At 36.9% G+C, this 15,948-nt stretch overlaps 1 protein-coding gene across 5 annotated transcripts in view; it reads right to left on the bottom strand.

Moving 5' to 3' along the window:
- The window catches only part of cc2d2a (coiled-coil and C2 domain containing 2A), a 120,354-nt gene that overhangs the window by 41,395 nt on the left and 63,011 nt on the right, over positions 1-15,948 (bottom strand). For all 5 annotated transcript variants that reach the window (XM_062982174.1, XM_062982176.1, XM_062982175.1 and 2 more), the window contains 8 exons: positions 13,990-14,228; positions 11,545-11,722; positions 9,954-10,110; positions 7,660-7,807; positions 6,919-7,057; positions 6,183-6,386; positions 3,191-3,283; positions 1,934-2,025 (listed from right to left, as the gene is read on the bottom strand). In XM_062982174.1, coding sequence (XP_062838244.1) covers positions 1,934-2,025; positions 3,191-3,283; positions 6,183-6,386; positions 6,919-7,057; positions 7,660-7,807; positions 9,954-10,110; positions 11,545-11,722; positions 13,990-14,228 — 1,250 coding nt within the window. The remainder of the gene's footprint in view (positions 1-1,933; positions 2,026-3,190; positions 3,284-6,182; positions 6,387-6,918; positions 7,058-7,659; positions 7,808-9,953; positions 10,111-11,544; positions 11,723-13,989; positions 14,229-15,948) is intronic.

Here is a 15,948-nt window from a genome sequence, read left to right as displayed (position 1 = left end):
GGGAGTAGTGACGGCACACAGGGAGCTCTGGCGTCGGCTATTCCATGAGGTCATGAAGAGTCGGAAGCGACTGAATGAATAAACAACACAGGGATTGTACAAGTCCCCTAATCCAGAAGCTCTGGGCACTATTCAAAGTTTGGGTTATAATCAATAAAGCCCTATAAGGCTTGGGACCAAACACTCTCATGGACCATATGTCCACAGATAAACCTGCCCATATCCTCTGCAGAAACCTTTTCTCTGTCCTGCTGCCTGATTGCAGGGCTTACAAGGCAAGACCTTCTTAGTTGCTGCCCCTTGGGAATCCCCTCCCAAGGAAGGCTAGAATTCTCTCCTCATTGCTGTCCCGCCATCATTTGGCAAATAGCTTTTTATTCATAAATATCAGAATTTTCTAAATAGTGTGTTACAACATGTTAGTGTGTTGGCTGCAGTGTGTATGTGTGGCATATGAAGGTAACAAGAAATGACAAAAATCTTGGAAATATATGCTACTATCTTGCAAACCATATAGCTTTCGAAATATGAATGAAAGGTTTTCATGAGATAAGTTTATCCCCATTATTACAATTTACATATGTGTCTGTATATCTTATAAGGTGTTGTTTTAATCTCCAGTTTGCTAATAAAACTGAATTATTGCTTTGTGAAATGATACATGTCTAAAAAGTGTCTCAGCAATATGAAATGCTTGAAAAGTTCTGATATAGACTTGTAAAGAAAGGTCTGTAAGAGGGTGCTCTGTATTGTTCTAACATTTTTAAATAATCTTTTAAAAGTATTTATTTCAAACTGTTTTAATATGGTTAATAGTTCAATTCCAATTGACTTTTTGTATGCTTTTATTTCTACTATAATCATTTAAACTTTCCGGCACATTGAGTCCCAATCTGAACAGGGGCTGTCTGTGCCCCTGTTCAGAAGATTTCACCTCCCTTTCTGTCCGTGTGAGAATTGGATTTTGAAAAAATGGCTTGTTGTGAAAACAAGGATTCATGGGAGACACCTTTTCCCCATGATAACTGTTTCAGAAGTGAATTTTTCTTCTGAGGGGTAGATTTCTTTCACTTCCTGTTGTCTCGCCTCCATTCTTAACCATGCATCATGTAAATTGGATGTTTGTAGCTCAGGGACTGCCTACATAGATGGTGATAATGATAATGATGATGATTTTAAAACATTAATGGAATAAACATAAAGGAGTTGTCTTCTTTCTTTCTTTTTTTTTTTTTGCTCAGCAAAGCAACTTCAATTAATGCAGCATCCTACTGACTGTTTCCTTCTTTCCACTTGTCCAAAAATGTCTCTCCTCGCACTTCCCCTATATCCCTTCCACCCCAGAAAAAATCAGGTTTAATTTCCACTCTCCATTCACAACTATTGATTTGCTTTCAGAAAACATTGGAAAATGAGAAGCCCTTGCCAAAAGCTTTCTTTGATGTGATTGTATTAAAATCGATCATTGGGAGCCTATATTATTTTAAATACATAAACACGTACACCATCAAATTTTACTTTGTCACAGAGATATTTGCAATAGCTCTGAAAATTCCACTTTTGTTGGGTTGCTGTGAGTTTTCCAGGCTGTATGGCCATGTTCCAGAAGCATTCTCTCCTGACATTTTGCCCACATCTATGGCAGGCATCCTCAGAGGTTGTGAGGTCTGTTGGAAACTAGGTAGGAGAGAATGCTTCTGGAACATGGTCATACAGCCCGGAAAACTCACACCAACCCAGTGATTCTGCCCATGAAAGCCTTCGACATCTACTTTTTTTCTTTAATGTTTAATTTTCATTTTCCCCAGGCTGCTTTTACATTTAGTTCCCTTTCATTCTTTAAAAAAGGCACTTAAAAAAGAGAATATAGCTTATAAATAAAATAGTCAATAGTTGACCTCAATACAATTTTTCTTTATATTATCTTCCTTACCCAAGGGTGGGGATTTCATCTTCATTGATCAGATCAGAATGGAGAAAATGATGTTTTGCAACCAGGAATCGGTTAATAACTGACTCTCGAATCTGAAAAAAAAATCCCCACCTTTACTTGAAATCTAAAATAACGCTAACTGAATCCAATCATTCTTTTTCTTAAAGAAGTATCTTTGTCTACCACTCAATACGTTAGGACAAACACTGAAAGTTGTACTTGTTAATGTGGGTCAAGTCAAGTCCATTGTCTGCAAGTCTGTTTGTCTTGTACAGTAAAACTTTGTATATAGTTTTACTATCGTTTCTGACGTCTCTTCGTTCTCCATTCCTCTGACTCCATCCAACTGCTGCTGCGCTGTGTAAATTACTCTGACAGTACTCTCATAATGGACCAATTCACTATAGCTCATTTCAAGGCAAGTACAGTAGAGTCTCACTTATCCAACATAAACGGGCCGGAAAAACGTTGGATAAGCAAATATGTTGGATAATAAGGAGGGATTAAGGAAAAGCCTATTAAACATCAAATTAGGTTATGATTTTACAAATTAAGCACCAAAACATCATGTTATACAACAAATTTGACAGAAAAAGTAGTTCAATACGCAGTAATGCTATGTAGTAATTACTGTATTTACAAATTTAGCACCAAAATATCAGGATGTATTGAAAACATTGAGTACAAAAATGCATTGGATAATCCAGAACGTTGGATAAGCGAGTGTTGGATAAGTGAGACTCTACTGTATTTGGATTTTTAGTTGGTTCCATATTTCTATGTGTTTTATAAATTATTCCCAGGGTTAACTTTTAACTAAGTGCCATGTGATATGTTATTATATTGCAGATTATATTTAAATTTTAGGCAACATTTTGGCTCAGAGAATCTGCATAAGTGGTATATATATAGAATCACTGGTAAAAGAGAAAAGTAACAATCAGCAAAATTCTTAAAATGGGTAGTATAATGCTACAGTTAAAACAAAAATTTGTACCAAAGCAAATACCTTCTCCATAGAGGGATTTTCCTCAAGGACTGGAGATGAGAAGAAAAGATTTAATCTTTCCCTTCACATATGCACCCTGCTTGGCTCCCAACCCATGAAATTGACATTTTAAAAAAACATGCAAATTAGATGCAAGGTACCAGAGATTGGCTGCTGAGGCTGCGATTTAACATACTTAACACCTTATGACCATGTTACCAAACTAAGTCAGCTATTCACTGATAAAAGGCAACTCTTTTATTTCCTACCTTTTGGAGGTACTTTGCAACTAATGCTCTGTGTGCATCCAGGTGATCTTTGGTATTAACTACATTCCTCTCATGCAATCTCTTCTCATAGTCCTAGGAAAAAAAATGTCAACCAAGATGTCTTCTTTAAATGCCCTACACAAGTGCTACTCAAACTGGAAAGCTTCCAGGAATGCAAGAAACAATGACAGCACAATGGGCACAAATGTAGGGCCAGTCCCGAACATAACTGTGGACAGCCCAAATCTGACAGCTTGCAAAGCATTGCTCTACCTTACTTCAGGTGCCAGTAAACGTATAGGCAAACACATACATTTAATTTTCTTTCCATTATTTTATCTCTTGCTTTTAGGCAGAAAATCAGAATTCCCCCCCAAAAAATAGAACATTCTATATCTGTCACTTGGAATAAAAACAGATGTAGCAAGTAGGGCAAAAGGGCAGATCACATCTATGCTAGCAATTAATTTTACTGTATAGTGTAGTTCCTTTATTATCTGTAAATTTTAAGAAGTAATTGTGTAAACAACAAGAGCAGCAAAATGAATACATACAGACTGTATGATTCAAATGAATTGGAGTGGATGTATCATAACCAGTAAAAATCTAAACATTATAGCAGGGCTGTAACCGGGGTTTTTTTTCAGGTTTAAAAAAATGGATTTATTGGTTAACCAAATCCCCATGAGTGTCCACTGAAGTTTATCGATGGAGCCTGATTTCTAAATTATTTTGCATTATGGAGCTACTCTTCATGATTCAATAAAAAAGTTTCAACACCTCCCCTCAATTTTTTTTCTGGATATGGCCCTGCATTATAGGATCCAAGCAAAAAAGATAGTTACGAAATATATAACACATGAGTTTGAGACATCTCCTTTTCATTATATAAATACTATAGCACAATAAGAGCCATGCTGGATCAGACCAACATTTCCTGTGTTTAATACTAGCCAACCTGATGAGGGAAAGCCCACAAACACGATGAGTGCATCTGATATTTCACCAGTAACTAGTTTCCTGAAAGGAACGCCTTTTAACTTATTCCTGAGTGTCTTCATATAATTCCTTATTTATAGTTATCCTAAGGCAAAGCTATTAGAGGGATGTTCTTGGCAGGATCTGTTTCGGGAAGGTGGGTTTGACTTTAGCTTTCTCTGAGGTTGAGAGAGTGTGGCTTGACTAAGAGCATTCAGTGGGTCTCGAACCCTGGTCTCCCAGAATCCTAGCACAGCACTTCTTTCTTCAATACTTAAAGTAAAAATACAAGGATTGTTACAAGTACTTATGAGTTGTCCCTAATCTCTTTTTAAAACCTCAATCTGACATCAAGGTTCTTTCAAGGTTCTTTAAAGCCTCTTCTATGCTGCCATATAAAATCTAGATTATCTGCTTTGAACTGGATTATATAGCAGTGTAAACTCAGATAATCCAGTTCAAAGAAGATAATGTGGATTACCTACTTTGATAATCTGGAGTAGGAGCCTCCGGTGGCCTAGGGGATAAAAGCCTTGTGACTTGAAGGTTGGGTTGCTGACCTGAAGGCTGCCAGGTTTGAATCCTACCCGGGGAGAGCATGGATGAGCTCCCTTTATCAGCTCCAGCTCCATGAGGAGACATGAGAGAAGCCTCCCACAAGGATGGTAAAACATCAAAACATCCAGGCGTCCCCTGGGCAATGTCCTTGCAGACGGCCAATTCTCTCACTCCAGAAGCAACTTCGGTTGCTCCTGACACAATAATAATAATAATAATAATAATAATAATAATAATAATAATAAACCTGCAAAGGTTGTGGAAAATGAACACGTAAAGATACTGTGGGACTTCCGAATCCAGACTGACAAAGTTCTGGAACACAACACACCAGACATCACAGTTGTGGAAAAGAACAAGGTTTGGATCATTGATGTTGCCATCCCAGGTGACAGTCGCATTGATGAAAAACAACAGGAAAAAATCAGCCGCTATCAGGACCTGAAGATTGAACTTCAAAGACTCTGGCAGAAACCAGTGCAGGTGGTCCCGGTGGTGATGGGCACACTGGGTGCCGTGCCAAAAGATCTCAGCCGGCATTTGGAAACAATAGACATTGACAAAATTACGATCTGCCAACTGCAAAAGGCCACCTTACTGGGATCTGCAAGCATCATCCGAAAATACATCACACAGTCCTAGACACTTGGGAAGTGTTCGACTTGTGATTTTGTGAAACGAAATCCAGCATACCTATCTTGTATGCTGTGTCATACAACGTCGTTGTGTCAATAATAATAATAATAATAATAATAATAATAATAATAATAATAATCTGGAGTATATGACATTGTAGAAGGGGCTACATCTTTCAGTAAAAAAAGTCCACAGATAGGCAGCATACTAGGCAAATAATTTAATTATGTTCAGGAAAAAAGTAATTCCTTCCTGAAAGTGAAAACCAGCTTCAGTGGCTGATCCTGGAATCAGTAAGAAAAGCGCATCCTTATCTTTTCCTTCAATTCCATGTGAGAATATACTGAATAAATGACAAAGCCACACAGGACCCTTACTGTGAATCATCTACATCAGATTCAGAAATCTGTGAGTCAACTTCGTACTCACATAACCTACTCAAGGTTGCATGGATCTTATTTTTAATGGAAAAAAGAGAACTGAACGTTATCAGAAACATCAATCTGTTGTTATTTTTTTAAAGTGTGTAACAAAAGGTTACACTTCGTTCAGTTGGAGAACCACGGTTTCTGGGAACTTCTACGAGTTGTAGCTTTCCATTTTTTCAGCAAATAATGTTGTCAAAGGGCACTGAAACAACCTGAGAGGAGTGCACAGGATTCTCACTCAAGCTATGAAACCTCTAAAAGGAGCTGTATCATACGAAGATTTAAAACAATGTGGACATGAGGTTATCTGATAGAAGGGGAGCATCTGAAAGAAGTGCAAGACAACATTGTAGTGTGCAATTTAATCACAACGACTCTAAATCGCTTCCTACCTGGAAGACTTTATCACTAATTTCTCTTTCCAGTGATGGAACACACTTATAATTCCGAAATTCAGCCACCTCATTATTTCTGAGCTCAAGAAGTCGGAATCTTTTGGATCTGTTAAACTCCTCATCAGAAACAAAATTGAATTCTTGCTGCAATTGCTCTAGTCTGAAGAAATCAGGAACAGAAGCATCTCCACTTCCAGCAGCCTAAACAAATAATGCAAAGTTATAGAAAAACTGTTACAAATAGTAATAGGTTCTCATAAGTAACCAAATACATTAGGAATTAGCAACCTGCTATCCAAATGCAAAGATGATGCTTGGTTAGGGGACTTTCTAGCAATCTACTAGGAAAAGAGCCTATTTGGCTGGAGTTACGCTTAAACAATGTACCTGTTCTGACTTACATGCAAATTCAACTTAATAATAATAATAATAATAAAACTTTATTTATACCCCGCCACCATCTCCCCAATGGGGACTCGGGGCGGCTTACATGGGGCCATGCCCGGGAAAAATACAATATAACACAATATAAACTTAAGAACAAACCTACAGAACCTATCCTGTTTGGAACTTGGGGGCTGCCTGTACTTTACTTGTTAACATCTGAAATGACCATCTATCCATCGATAGACAAATAACAAAGGGACTTTCTAATAAAATTGGCAATTATCTTCTGTCTGAAAGTTCTAGAAACCAGAACTTTTGCAAATATAATTTCATGGTAATGTCTTACCATTATCAGCTGCATCAAGGCTGCATTGCTTGGATCGTTTGGATCAAGCTTCGTCTCTGCTGCCCACTTAGCCAGTTTTTTCATGTCCATTAATCCTGAAGTGCCAATTGATGCAATGGCATCAATATTTTTTAAAGCACTGAAATTGTGACAAATGACAACAACAACAACAAAAGCATAGTTAGAAGAAATCATAGCAGGGAAAAGAAATGCTCTTATATAATGATTTTTTCTTCGAGGTATGGACTCATATACTAACTTTCAATCAGTTTGTCTTTGCAGACATAAAATATATAGGTACCCAAAAGATGCAATTTTCCAAATTTGCTTCTAACAATACCTGCCCTCTATACTCTATTACATATTTTAGTTTAAAAATCAGCTCAAATACCTGGGTTGATTTATCCATAAGCCAATGTGAGCGCTATACCGTTATTCTTGTCAGAAAAAAAGTCATCTCTTCCTCTGAGTAAAGTGGCAAAAGATAAGAACTTAGCCCATCCCAAGAGAACATTTTAAAAAGCACCAAACCCCTTTAATCTTTCTGCTTCTGGCCTTTCTGAATATCTGAGTGGAGAAATAGCAGTGATTACAGGAATGCTGTTTAATTTGTGTCACCTCAAGATTATAATGAAATTTATAATAATTTGTAATAAAACTGCTTGCCATTAGAATTGTTTATGTATTATTTTAATGGCAAGATACTAAACGATTCTGGAAATATGTGTTAATATTCATCACCTTGAGACTCTAGAATTCTTCTGCGATACAGGGGGAATCAGTGGTATTCCATTTTCTCCAACTGCCCAGGAAAGACAGCAGGACACTTTACCAGATGTCATTAAAATTATTTTATTACTACCATCAGTTTCAAAGGAAAATGGTACACCTGAAATAAGAAATAAAACATATTAGGTTATAGGGTTGTGCAAAATTATCGTTATTCCTTGTAAGTCAGATCAAAATTGTTAAATTCATACTTATGACGCGATATCCAACATGTGGGCAAACCCTGCGTCAAAAACTTAATAATTGAATCTTACCTAATATGTTTTATTTGAATTTTGTAAACCTCGGAAGCCTCCCAAAGTCAGTTTCATGTTCAGTACAAGCAAACAAAGCAAAGCCAAAAAGTCTGCATTTCCTCTTTAAATTAATGGTTTCTTGCCATTAGGAGAGGAAAGCTGCAAGGAGAAAGCAGTGTTCGCTGGGAAAGAGACTGAGAAAGCATAGAATTCTGGGAAATGTAGTTTGAGAAGGTGAGGAACCCTATGCCAGAGAATTCAAAAGGCCCTGTCTTAAACTACATTTTCCAGAATTCTGCTGGAATCAGAAAGCCCTGATCAGGACTGGGGAGAGCTATTTTACCTATATAGCAGCAGTCATCCAGAGTTCCAATAAATTGTTGAATCTGCAAAGAGGAAGACCGACTGATACTTCTAGTAAGTAAATCTCTGTGCAGGGCTGGGAAGAAATCCCTAAATGGAAGTTCTATTGCTTAATATGCAAGACATTCAATAAGATAGCTGTTGTGGCTTTTTAAAAAGCAAAGAACAATTTTGTCAAAACTTTATAAAATTTCCTAAAATTAGTAGATATATGAATATTTCTGAAAGTTGGGGAGAATGATTCTTTGTTATCTTGTCATTATATACAAACAGGCCTTTTTCTATCTACGACAAGCGAGGCAACTGGCACCCGATCTATCTGATGAGGCTCTGGCAACAGTCATCCATGCCAGGTCACATCTAGGCTGGACTATTGTAACGCCCTGTATGTTGGCCTTCCGATGTCTACGACCCGAAAGCTCTGTATTGTCCAGAATGTGGCAGCCAGGCTACTCACAAGAAAACCCATGAAATGCCATATAACACCAGTGCTGCAGCATTTGCATTGACTTCCAACTGATTACCGTGGTCTATATAAGTTGCTAGTTCTGACCTTTAAAATTCTTTACGGCCAGGGACCATTGTACCTTAGGAATCGTCTCTCCTTCTCCCATCATCAGAGGTCGCAACAACCATCCCAACGTGACTTACTTTATATACCGGGTCCTAGAGAAGTGCACTTGGAAAGAACCAGACTTTTTCTATTTCTGCCCCTGCCTTATGGAATGCCTTGCCGCCCTATATGAGAGCCATGCGTGAGTTAGGGCCTTTTACCTAGCACTTAAGATCTGGCTTTTTACTAGAGCTTTTGATCTATGTTAATTTTATCAGTATTTGTATGTATGTATTTTTATCCTTTACAATTTTATCTTGTAAATTGCCTGGAGCATCTTGGATGGAGGACAATTAATAAGTAATTAAATGATGATGATGATATAGAAAATTCAAGGAGATAATTTTTGTAGTTTTTTAAAATGTTGTTTGTAAGGAATTTCCCCCCAAAAAATCTGTGGATAAGTGAAACATTCTGAAACTAGATGGACTAACAGCAGTAAATGTGTTCTACCATTATGGAAAGTTTTACCTCAATAGCTGTAAAAATGAGGGAGAAAGGAGCCGCTGAATTTTTCCCACTTGCTCAATTATTATAACGAAAAGTAACGAAATTTAATTGCTCTCGTTAGAGTAATGAAATTTTCACTAACAATATTTTTAGAAATACTTTAGAAACACTTTAGAAACAAAATGCCGACACCTCCTAATTTTGTAGTGAATTTTGAAACATTTTTTCATTGATTGTACAGCTCTATTGCTTTTATTTAGATGCAACACAAACTATTGACTGTTGTTGAAGTAGCAAATATTTCAATTGTGTGGTTCCGCCTACACTTTTAGCATAAGAGAAGAAGGTTTCAGAATATCTGGAAGAGCAGACCATGTCTGAAATCATTTGCCAAACATCAAAACAAGATATTTAAATGAGCCTTGTTAGAATAAGATATTGAGATTAGCTATCAGTGGAGTGGCAATTTGCACCTAGGTCCTTACAATCTAGATCCAGCAATCTATCCACTGCATTACAGCCTTACAAGTAAATTTTAAATCTTTGGACACAAAATAAAACTAGCAATAATAAAAGCTCCATACCACTCCCCACTCCTTCATGGTCCAACATCACACGTTGGTCACTGCTGAATTCTATTTCTTCTATTGGAGCTCTCCCAGTTAGCACAGTTGTTTCAGGGATTGGAATAAATACTTCCATTAATAAGTTAGTAGTGCCAAGTCCAACTGTTTCATATAGCTGCAGCAAAGAGTAGAAAACGTTTTTGATTTTCACACTGTGGGTCATTACATATCTTCTGAAGTCTGAAACGTTATTTTTAAAACATCAAATGAGATTACATATATTTCCAAAGACTAGAGCAGGCATGAGCAAACTTCAGCCCGCCAGGTATTTTGAACTTCATCTCCCACAATTCCTAACAGCCAGTAGGCTTTTAGAAATTGTGGGAGTTGAAGTCCAAAATACTGGAGGGCCGAAGTTTGCCCATGCCTGGACTAGAGGGTGAGAACTTGTATCAGGAGAAAGCAGTACTGCAAGCAGACTAAGTTAGTGGATATTGACACATAGCAGACACAAAGTTGAACAGGACTGGAAAGAGGAGGTACTCTCAAACCAAGTTAACAAAGAACAATTTGCATTCACACTTTAAGGAGTGTCATGCAGTATGTAACTATAAATAATTGTTGACAAGAAGGAAGACATATGTGAAAAAGAAACAGAGAAAGAATATGTGTACATGCATGCATGACAACACAAAAGGATTTCTTTCTGAAATCTCATTTTCCATCTGTAGGGAAGGGGAGCAGAGAGGTCGAACAGCAGTAGTCTATCAGGATCCCACAGTCTGCTGAGCTTGAGCGCTGTTTTTCAAGATGTGCGGCTGAGAAAAAGGCTCTGTTGGTGTACCCACCACCCCATTGCTCAACAGTCTGTCTACCTTTCAAAGCTGATTGAATTGGTCTTGGCAGTGGCTTTGGGAGTCACCTTGTTTATTGGGGAAATCAATATCCATGCATGAACTGTTATATCAGAAGTAGCTCAAGACTTAATATCTAGTGCCATCTGTTTTGTAGGACACATTTAGGACCTGTTATGTTCTTGGCAGAGGGATAGAGTTTGGGTATGGACAAGCCTTCCGTAGTTTTCATGATCATTACCTGGTGTGGTTTAGCCTCACTGGCACAGCAGAGAAATATATGGGAAGGGAAACCCACAGGTAGTGTGTGTGGGAGGGGGGGGGGAATCTTTTAGAGACATTAGGGCACTTTAGTTAACTTTTGTCAGCAGTGTGCAGAAAAAGTTGGTGATAGAGCACTTTGACCTTTAAAACACTATGATGAAATAATCAAAATAAAGTAAAAGATAGTATTGGAAGATGAGAACGTCCAATGCACTCAATCAGCTACCAGGGGAACAGCAAAGAGTTTTGTATCTAATTCAAGAGTTATAGATCTAATAAAATATCTCAACTCAAGTCAAATAGATATTCAATTGCTGATATCCTCAGACGTGAAAAGAAAATCCAAAGCTGCAGAATTCAGCCAAGGAAGACACAGATCTGAAATTGTAAGATTTCCATGAGTTGAAGCTGACTTGATGGCCAATAACAACAATACAGTATATATGTGTTTGTATATGTATGGAAGTAATTCAAAACATAATATAGCCTACCTGTAGTTTCAAACTCTCTGGCCAATTGAATATTTGCAAATTGAAAATTTGCCCAAAATGAATTCTGAAATCTGAGCTTATTTGCCGTGAAACAGTTCTCGATACCTCTTTGGAGTTGAAAAGAACTTTTATGAACAGAGATCGTTTCTTTACATCTTCACGTCTTAAAACTTCTGCCCTACAAAAGAGGTCAAAAGAAGTGTATTTTAAAACATGCACATTTTCCTGAAAGAAATTTGACTTTGGAGTATGTAACAGGGCTCTGAATATCACAAAATTGTAAATCTCACTATTAGATAATACTATGGTCTACATTTCCTTCTTTCATTAAATGGAGATTGAGTCTTCCCAACCTGCCTATCAGTTGCAGTTGTTATACATTTGATATACCTCCTATCCACCATAAAGAGGAAAAGGCAGATTATGCCCACTAGGCTTAACTGTTCTATATCTTGAGAAAGCTTGATCTACCAGTTCAGGCCATTAATTATGTTGTACATTCTTAAAACCAATGTATAGAAAGCCAAAACAGTGCAGCTATTATCTTGTGCCCATCTCAAAAGTACAAAAGTCAATCACGCAATTATTAGATTTTAGGTCTGTACATTCTCTTTAACTATTATGATTCTTGAGAAGCTATAATCCATTCTCTCCTGCAGAAGAACAAGATTTTTCCCACTGTAAAAAAAACAACTGCACGTTGATATACACATCTTATTGAAATATTACTTTGTACATCAGCCTACACTAAGGACAAATGTTGTAATCCAAAAATGCTCCTTAGTGAACATAGTGCTTCTAAAACTTTAAAAACCAAGAGATACAAACTCACTCACTTTGTGCTGTCTCCCCCCCCCCCACCCATTCAAACACCCCTGTTTGTCTCACCTGTGTGCTTTGCTTCTGTATGCATCACTTCAGAAACTATTGCTGCAGCTATATGTATGTCCTTATACTCAGTTTTAAGTATAAAACTATATGTATGTCCTTATACTCAGTTTTGAGTATTACCCAGGCATGAAGGAACTAGGAGCGGCAACGAACGACAGGGAGCTCTGGCGCAGACTGGTCCATGAGGTCACGAAGAGTCAGAAACTACTGACCAAATGAAGAAGAAGAATACTCAGTTTTATTGTATTTATTTACTGTATTGTTATAAGTGTCTTATTTTAAATTTCTATATAGAGTGTAATCAAGTCCTATCAAGCCTTGTTGTTTGGTTTGGTTTGATACGGCCTAAGAGCTAATCAATAACATGTATTCTATATATATGTCCAACATCAAAAGTACAGTAACAACAAGCCATAGGAGCTTGGTAACAACAATCTTCTACTGAAGTAGGACAAAGCTACTTTCTGCCCATCCACCTTTCCCAAAATGCTTTAGGTGTGCAGCTCTTAAACACACAGTGTTTTGCCATCTTATAATGTCCTTTCCAGAATAGAAAAAAGGAACCTTGCGAATTTCTGAAAGGAACAATCAGAACCAAGTATTTCCTCTCAAACCAACTAAAATCCCAGGCAATGTGTCAGCAAATTTCATAGAAAATTATGTTGGAGAATCTCCAATGTTGGGTTGTTGTATGTTTTCTGGGCTGTATGGCCATGTTCTAGAAGTATTATCTCCTGACGTTTTGCCCACATTTATGACAGGTATCCTCTGAGGATGCCTGCCATAGGTGTGGGCGAAACGTCAGGAGAAAATACTTCTAGAACATGGCCATACAGCCCAGAAAACATACAACAACCCTGTGATCCCAGCCATGAAAGCCTTCAACAACGCAATCTCCAATGTAATACAATTTCCACCCCCAGTTCCTGGAATCATGTGTATTTCCCCAAAGAGGACTTGGAAGGCTGAGCCTACCAAACCCTATGTTTATTCACTGTAATTGCTGTTCCCAAGCTCATATTTAATAAGATGGAACAATAGTTTGAACAAGTTTCCAACATGACTATAACATAAACAGAATTTTATGGCATTACAAATTGACGGAAAGGCCAAAGTGCTACAGAATTCAGAACATCTTTGGCACCTTTGAGAGTCATTAAAATGACAGATTGGGATTAATGGCATGTTTCTCTTACATGATGATGGGAAGATGTCATAGGCACTATAAGAATAAGCAATAAGTAATGTAGTTCAATGCAGATATTGCTGTACTTGGATTTGGAGACCCATGTTCAAACTTCTCCCTGAATCAAGACCCCCCCCCCCCCCCCAAAAAAAAAAAATTGTAGACTTTGATCCCAAATAGGTGAGTCAAAAACCCTGATAGGCTGGAAGGTGATATAGAAATACTCTACATAAAACAATCAAAAAATCAAATGGCAATCTCAAAGTAGTTTAATTGACTTACAGCTTCTAGGGTTGTATGGACCAGTAGCAATATAGATTTAAAATGTTTTTAGGTTACTGTCACAAAAATTGAAACTGCAAACTCACCTAGGACAAAGTTCATTAGGAGTGATATTTCCTGTTAAGGTCAACTCAGGAATTAAAACAGGCTCTCCTGGTTTCCTTCTAATATTTGCAGCTCTCTCTCGAACTTGCAGTTCCATTTGCAATCTGTCAACCACTGGTGGAGGAACAGGCTTCACATGTTCATCAATGCATTCAGATTCTTCAAGTATTTCTTCATCTTCTAAGTTTTTATGTGATTTCTTTTTTTTCTTTCTGACTTTCTATAAACATTAAAATTATTTCCTATCATTAAAAACACATACATAATATTAGCAAATTGGCTATTTCTCATAATTAGGAAATGATCAAATGAAATGAATTAAAATGCCTGATATCTAAAAACAAAAAACCCATACCATACCAAAGTTTTGATATTTTTAGTGTCTAGTTTTTTTGAGTTTAATTTATATCATTATATATGAATGTATATCATCGTTCCAAATGTTTCTCATTAAGACCTCCTAAGTAGAAATGATTTATACACTGTCATTTACTTTGTAAACATGTTATCATTTCCAAAGAAGACAATTTCTGTAAAAAACAACAACTAAATATATCAGTAAACAAGAACTTCCAACTCCAGATAATGGGACTACGTCCCTCTTCTCTCAAACTGGTCACTGACCATAATAAAGTGAACTTGAACTTGAATTCTAGATAGTTCACAAATAATAAATTAAAATAAAAGGATAAAGAAAAATAAATAAAACACAAATGTCTGCTTGCTGCAAAAACATTATCAAAGATTGGACCTCCTAAAGGTTCATGGATGATTGTTAGTTTTTTAATGTTTTATAGTTATGCTATTTTAACCATGGTTTGTTTAATCTGTTTTTAGTTCGATACTTGTGTTTTAATTGTATATTAATTGTATAATTGTATTATTAATTGTATATTTTATGATGCAAATGTGATTGGGCTTGTCCCCATGTAAGCCCTCCAAGTCCCTTCGGGGAGATGGTGGCAGCATACAAAAATAAAGAAGTTGTTGTTGTTGTTATTTGCCAGGGAAGTGTTCTCCTAGGACTATCATGCCATCAGCAGGATACCACATGCTAACAAAGGACTTCTATCGACTCTCTTTCCAGGGATTTGTTGCCTCTTCTCATTTTTCATCCCCAAGGGAGTTTCCATTTGTAAAGGAATAAACAGGGCAGATGATAAAAATACCTTGGTTACTGTGTTATTGTAATGATTTCATTTATTACTTATCTATCAAAATGTCAAAGTGCTGGTTATGACTTTATGGTCCATGTGTTGTGATATTTGAGTGAAAGCTTTCTCTATAGCCTACCATTATCAAAATCATGTGGTGGGACTGTAGAAAAATTCAAATCTTTTATAGTAAAATAAGAAAAGAAATGGAAGAAATAATAGGGAAAAAATTAATATGGGACAAAGCCAGATTTATGTCCCTCACAATAAAGGTAAGGGACAATAACAATAATTGGACCGAGATTCTAAAATATATGACAGCCGCAATACAAGCCACGATAGCCCGAGGATGGAGGGATGAGACAAAATGGGACGTAGAAACTTGGTGGTCTTATATATCAGAATATATAATTAAAGATTTCATTAATCAAAGGAAAAGAAAATATACAAACACTCTAAAAGAACAAGACTGGTTCAGGAAATGGTCAGTCCTAATTGACAAAATAGATGGAGACGGTTAAAATGATACAATGATAATATATTGAATTGCTGTTCCAGGGGGGAGGGGGAACGGGAGGAGGGGAGGGGGGTGGGTGATACATTCCAAAGGATCGTTTAAAATGTCATTTAAGCATTAGTTACTTTTGGTATTATGTATATTGAAATAAGACATGCATCGCAAAAAATTTGTTAATTGTTGGAATGTAAAAAAAATTTTTAATTTTTTTTTTAAAAGCAAAAAAAATGGTAGAGATGTCAAACTCATTTTCATAGAGGGCCACATCA

Source organism: Anolis carolinensis, chromosome 5, assembly GCF_035594765.1.
Source record: "Anolis carolinensis isolate JA03-04 chromosome 5, rAnoCar3.1.pri, whole genome shotgun sequence".
Taxonomy (NCBI): Eukaryota; Metazoa; Chordata; class Lepidosauria; order Squamata; family Dactyloidae; genus Anolis; species Anolis carolinensis.
This window is presented reverse-complemented; position numbering and strand designations above follow the sequence as displayed.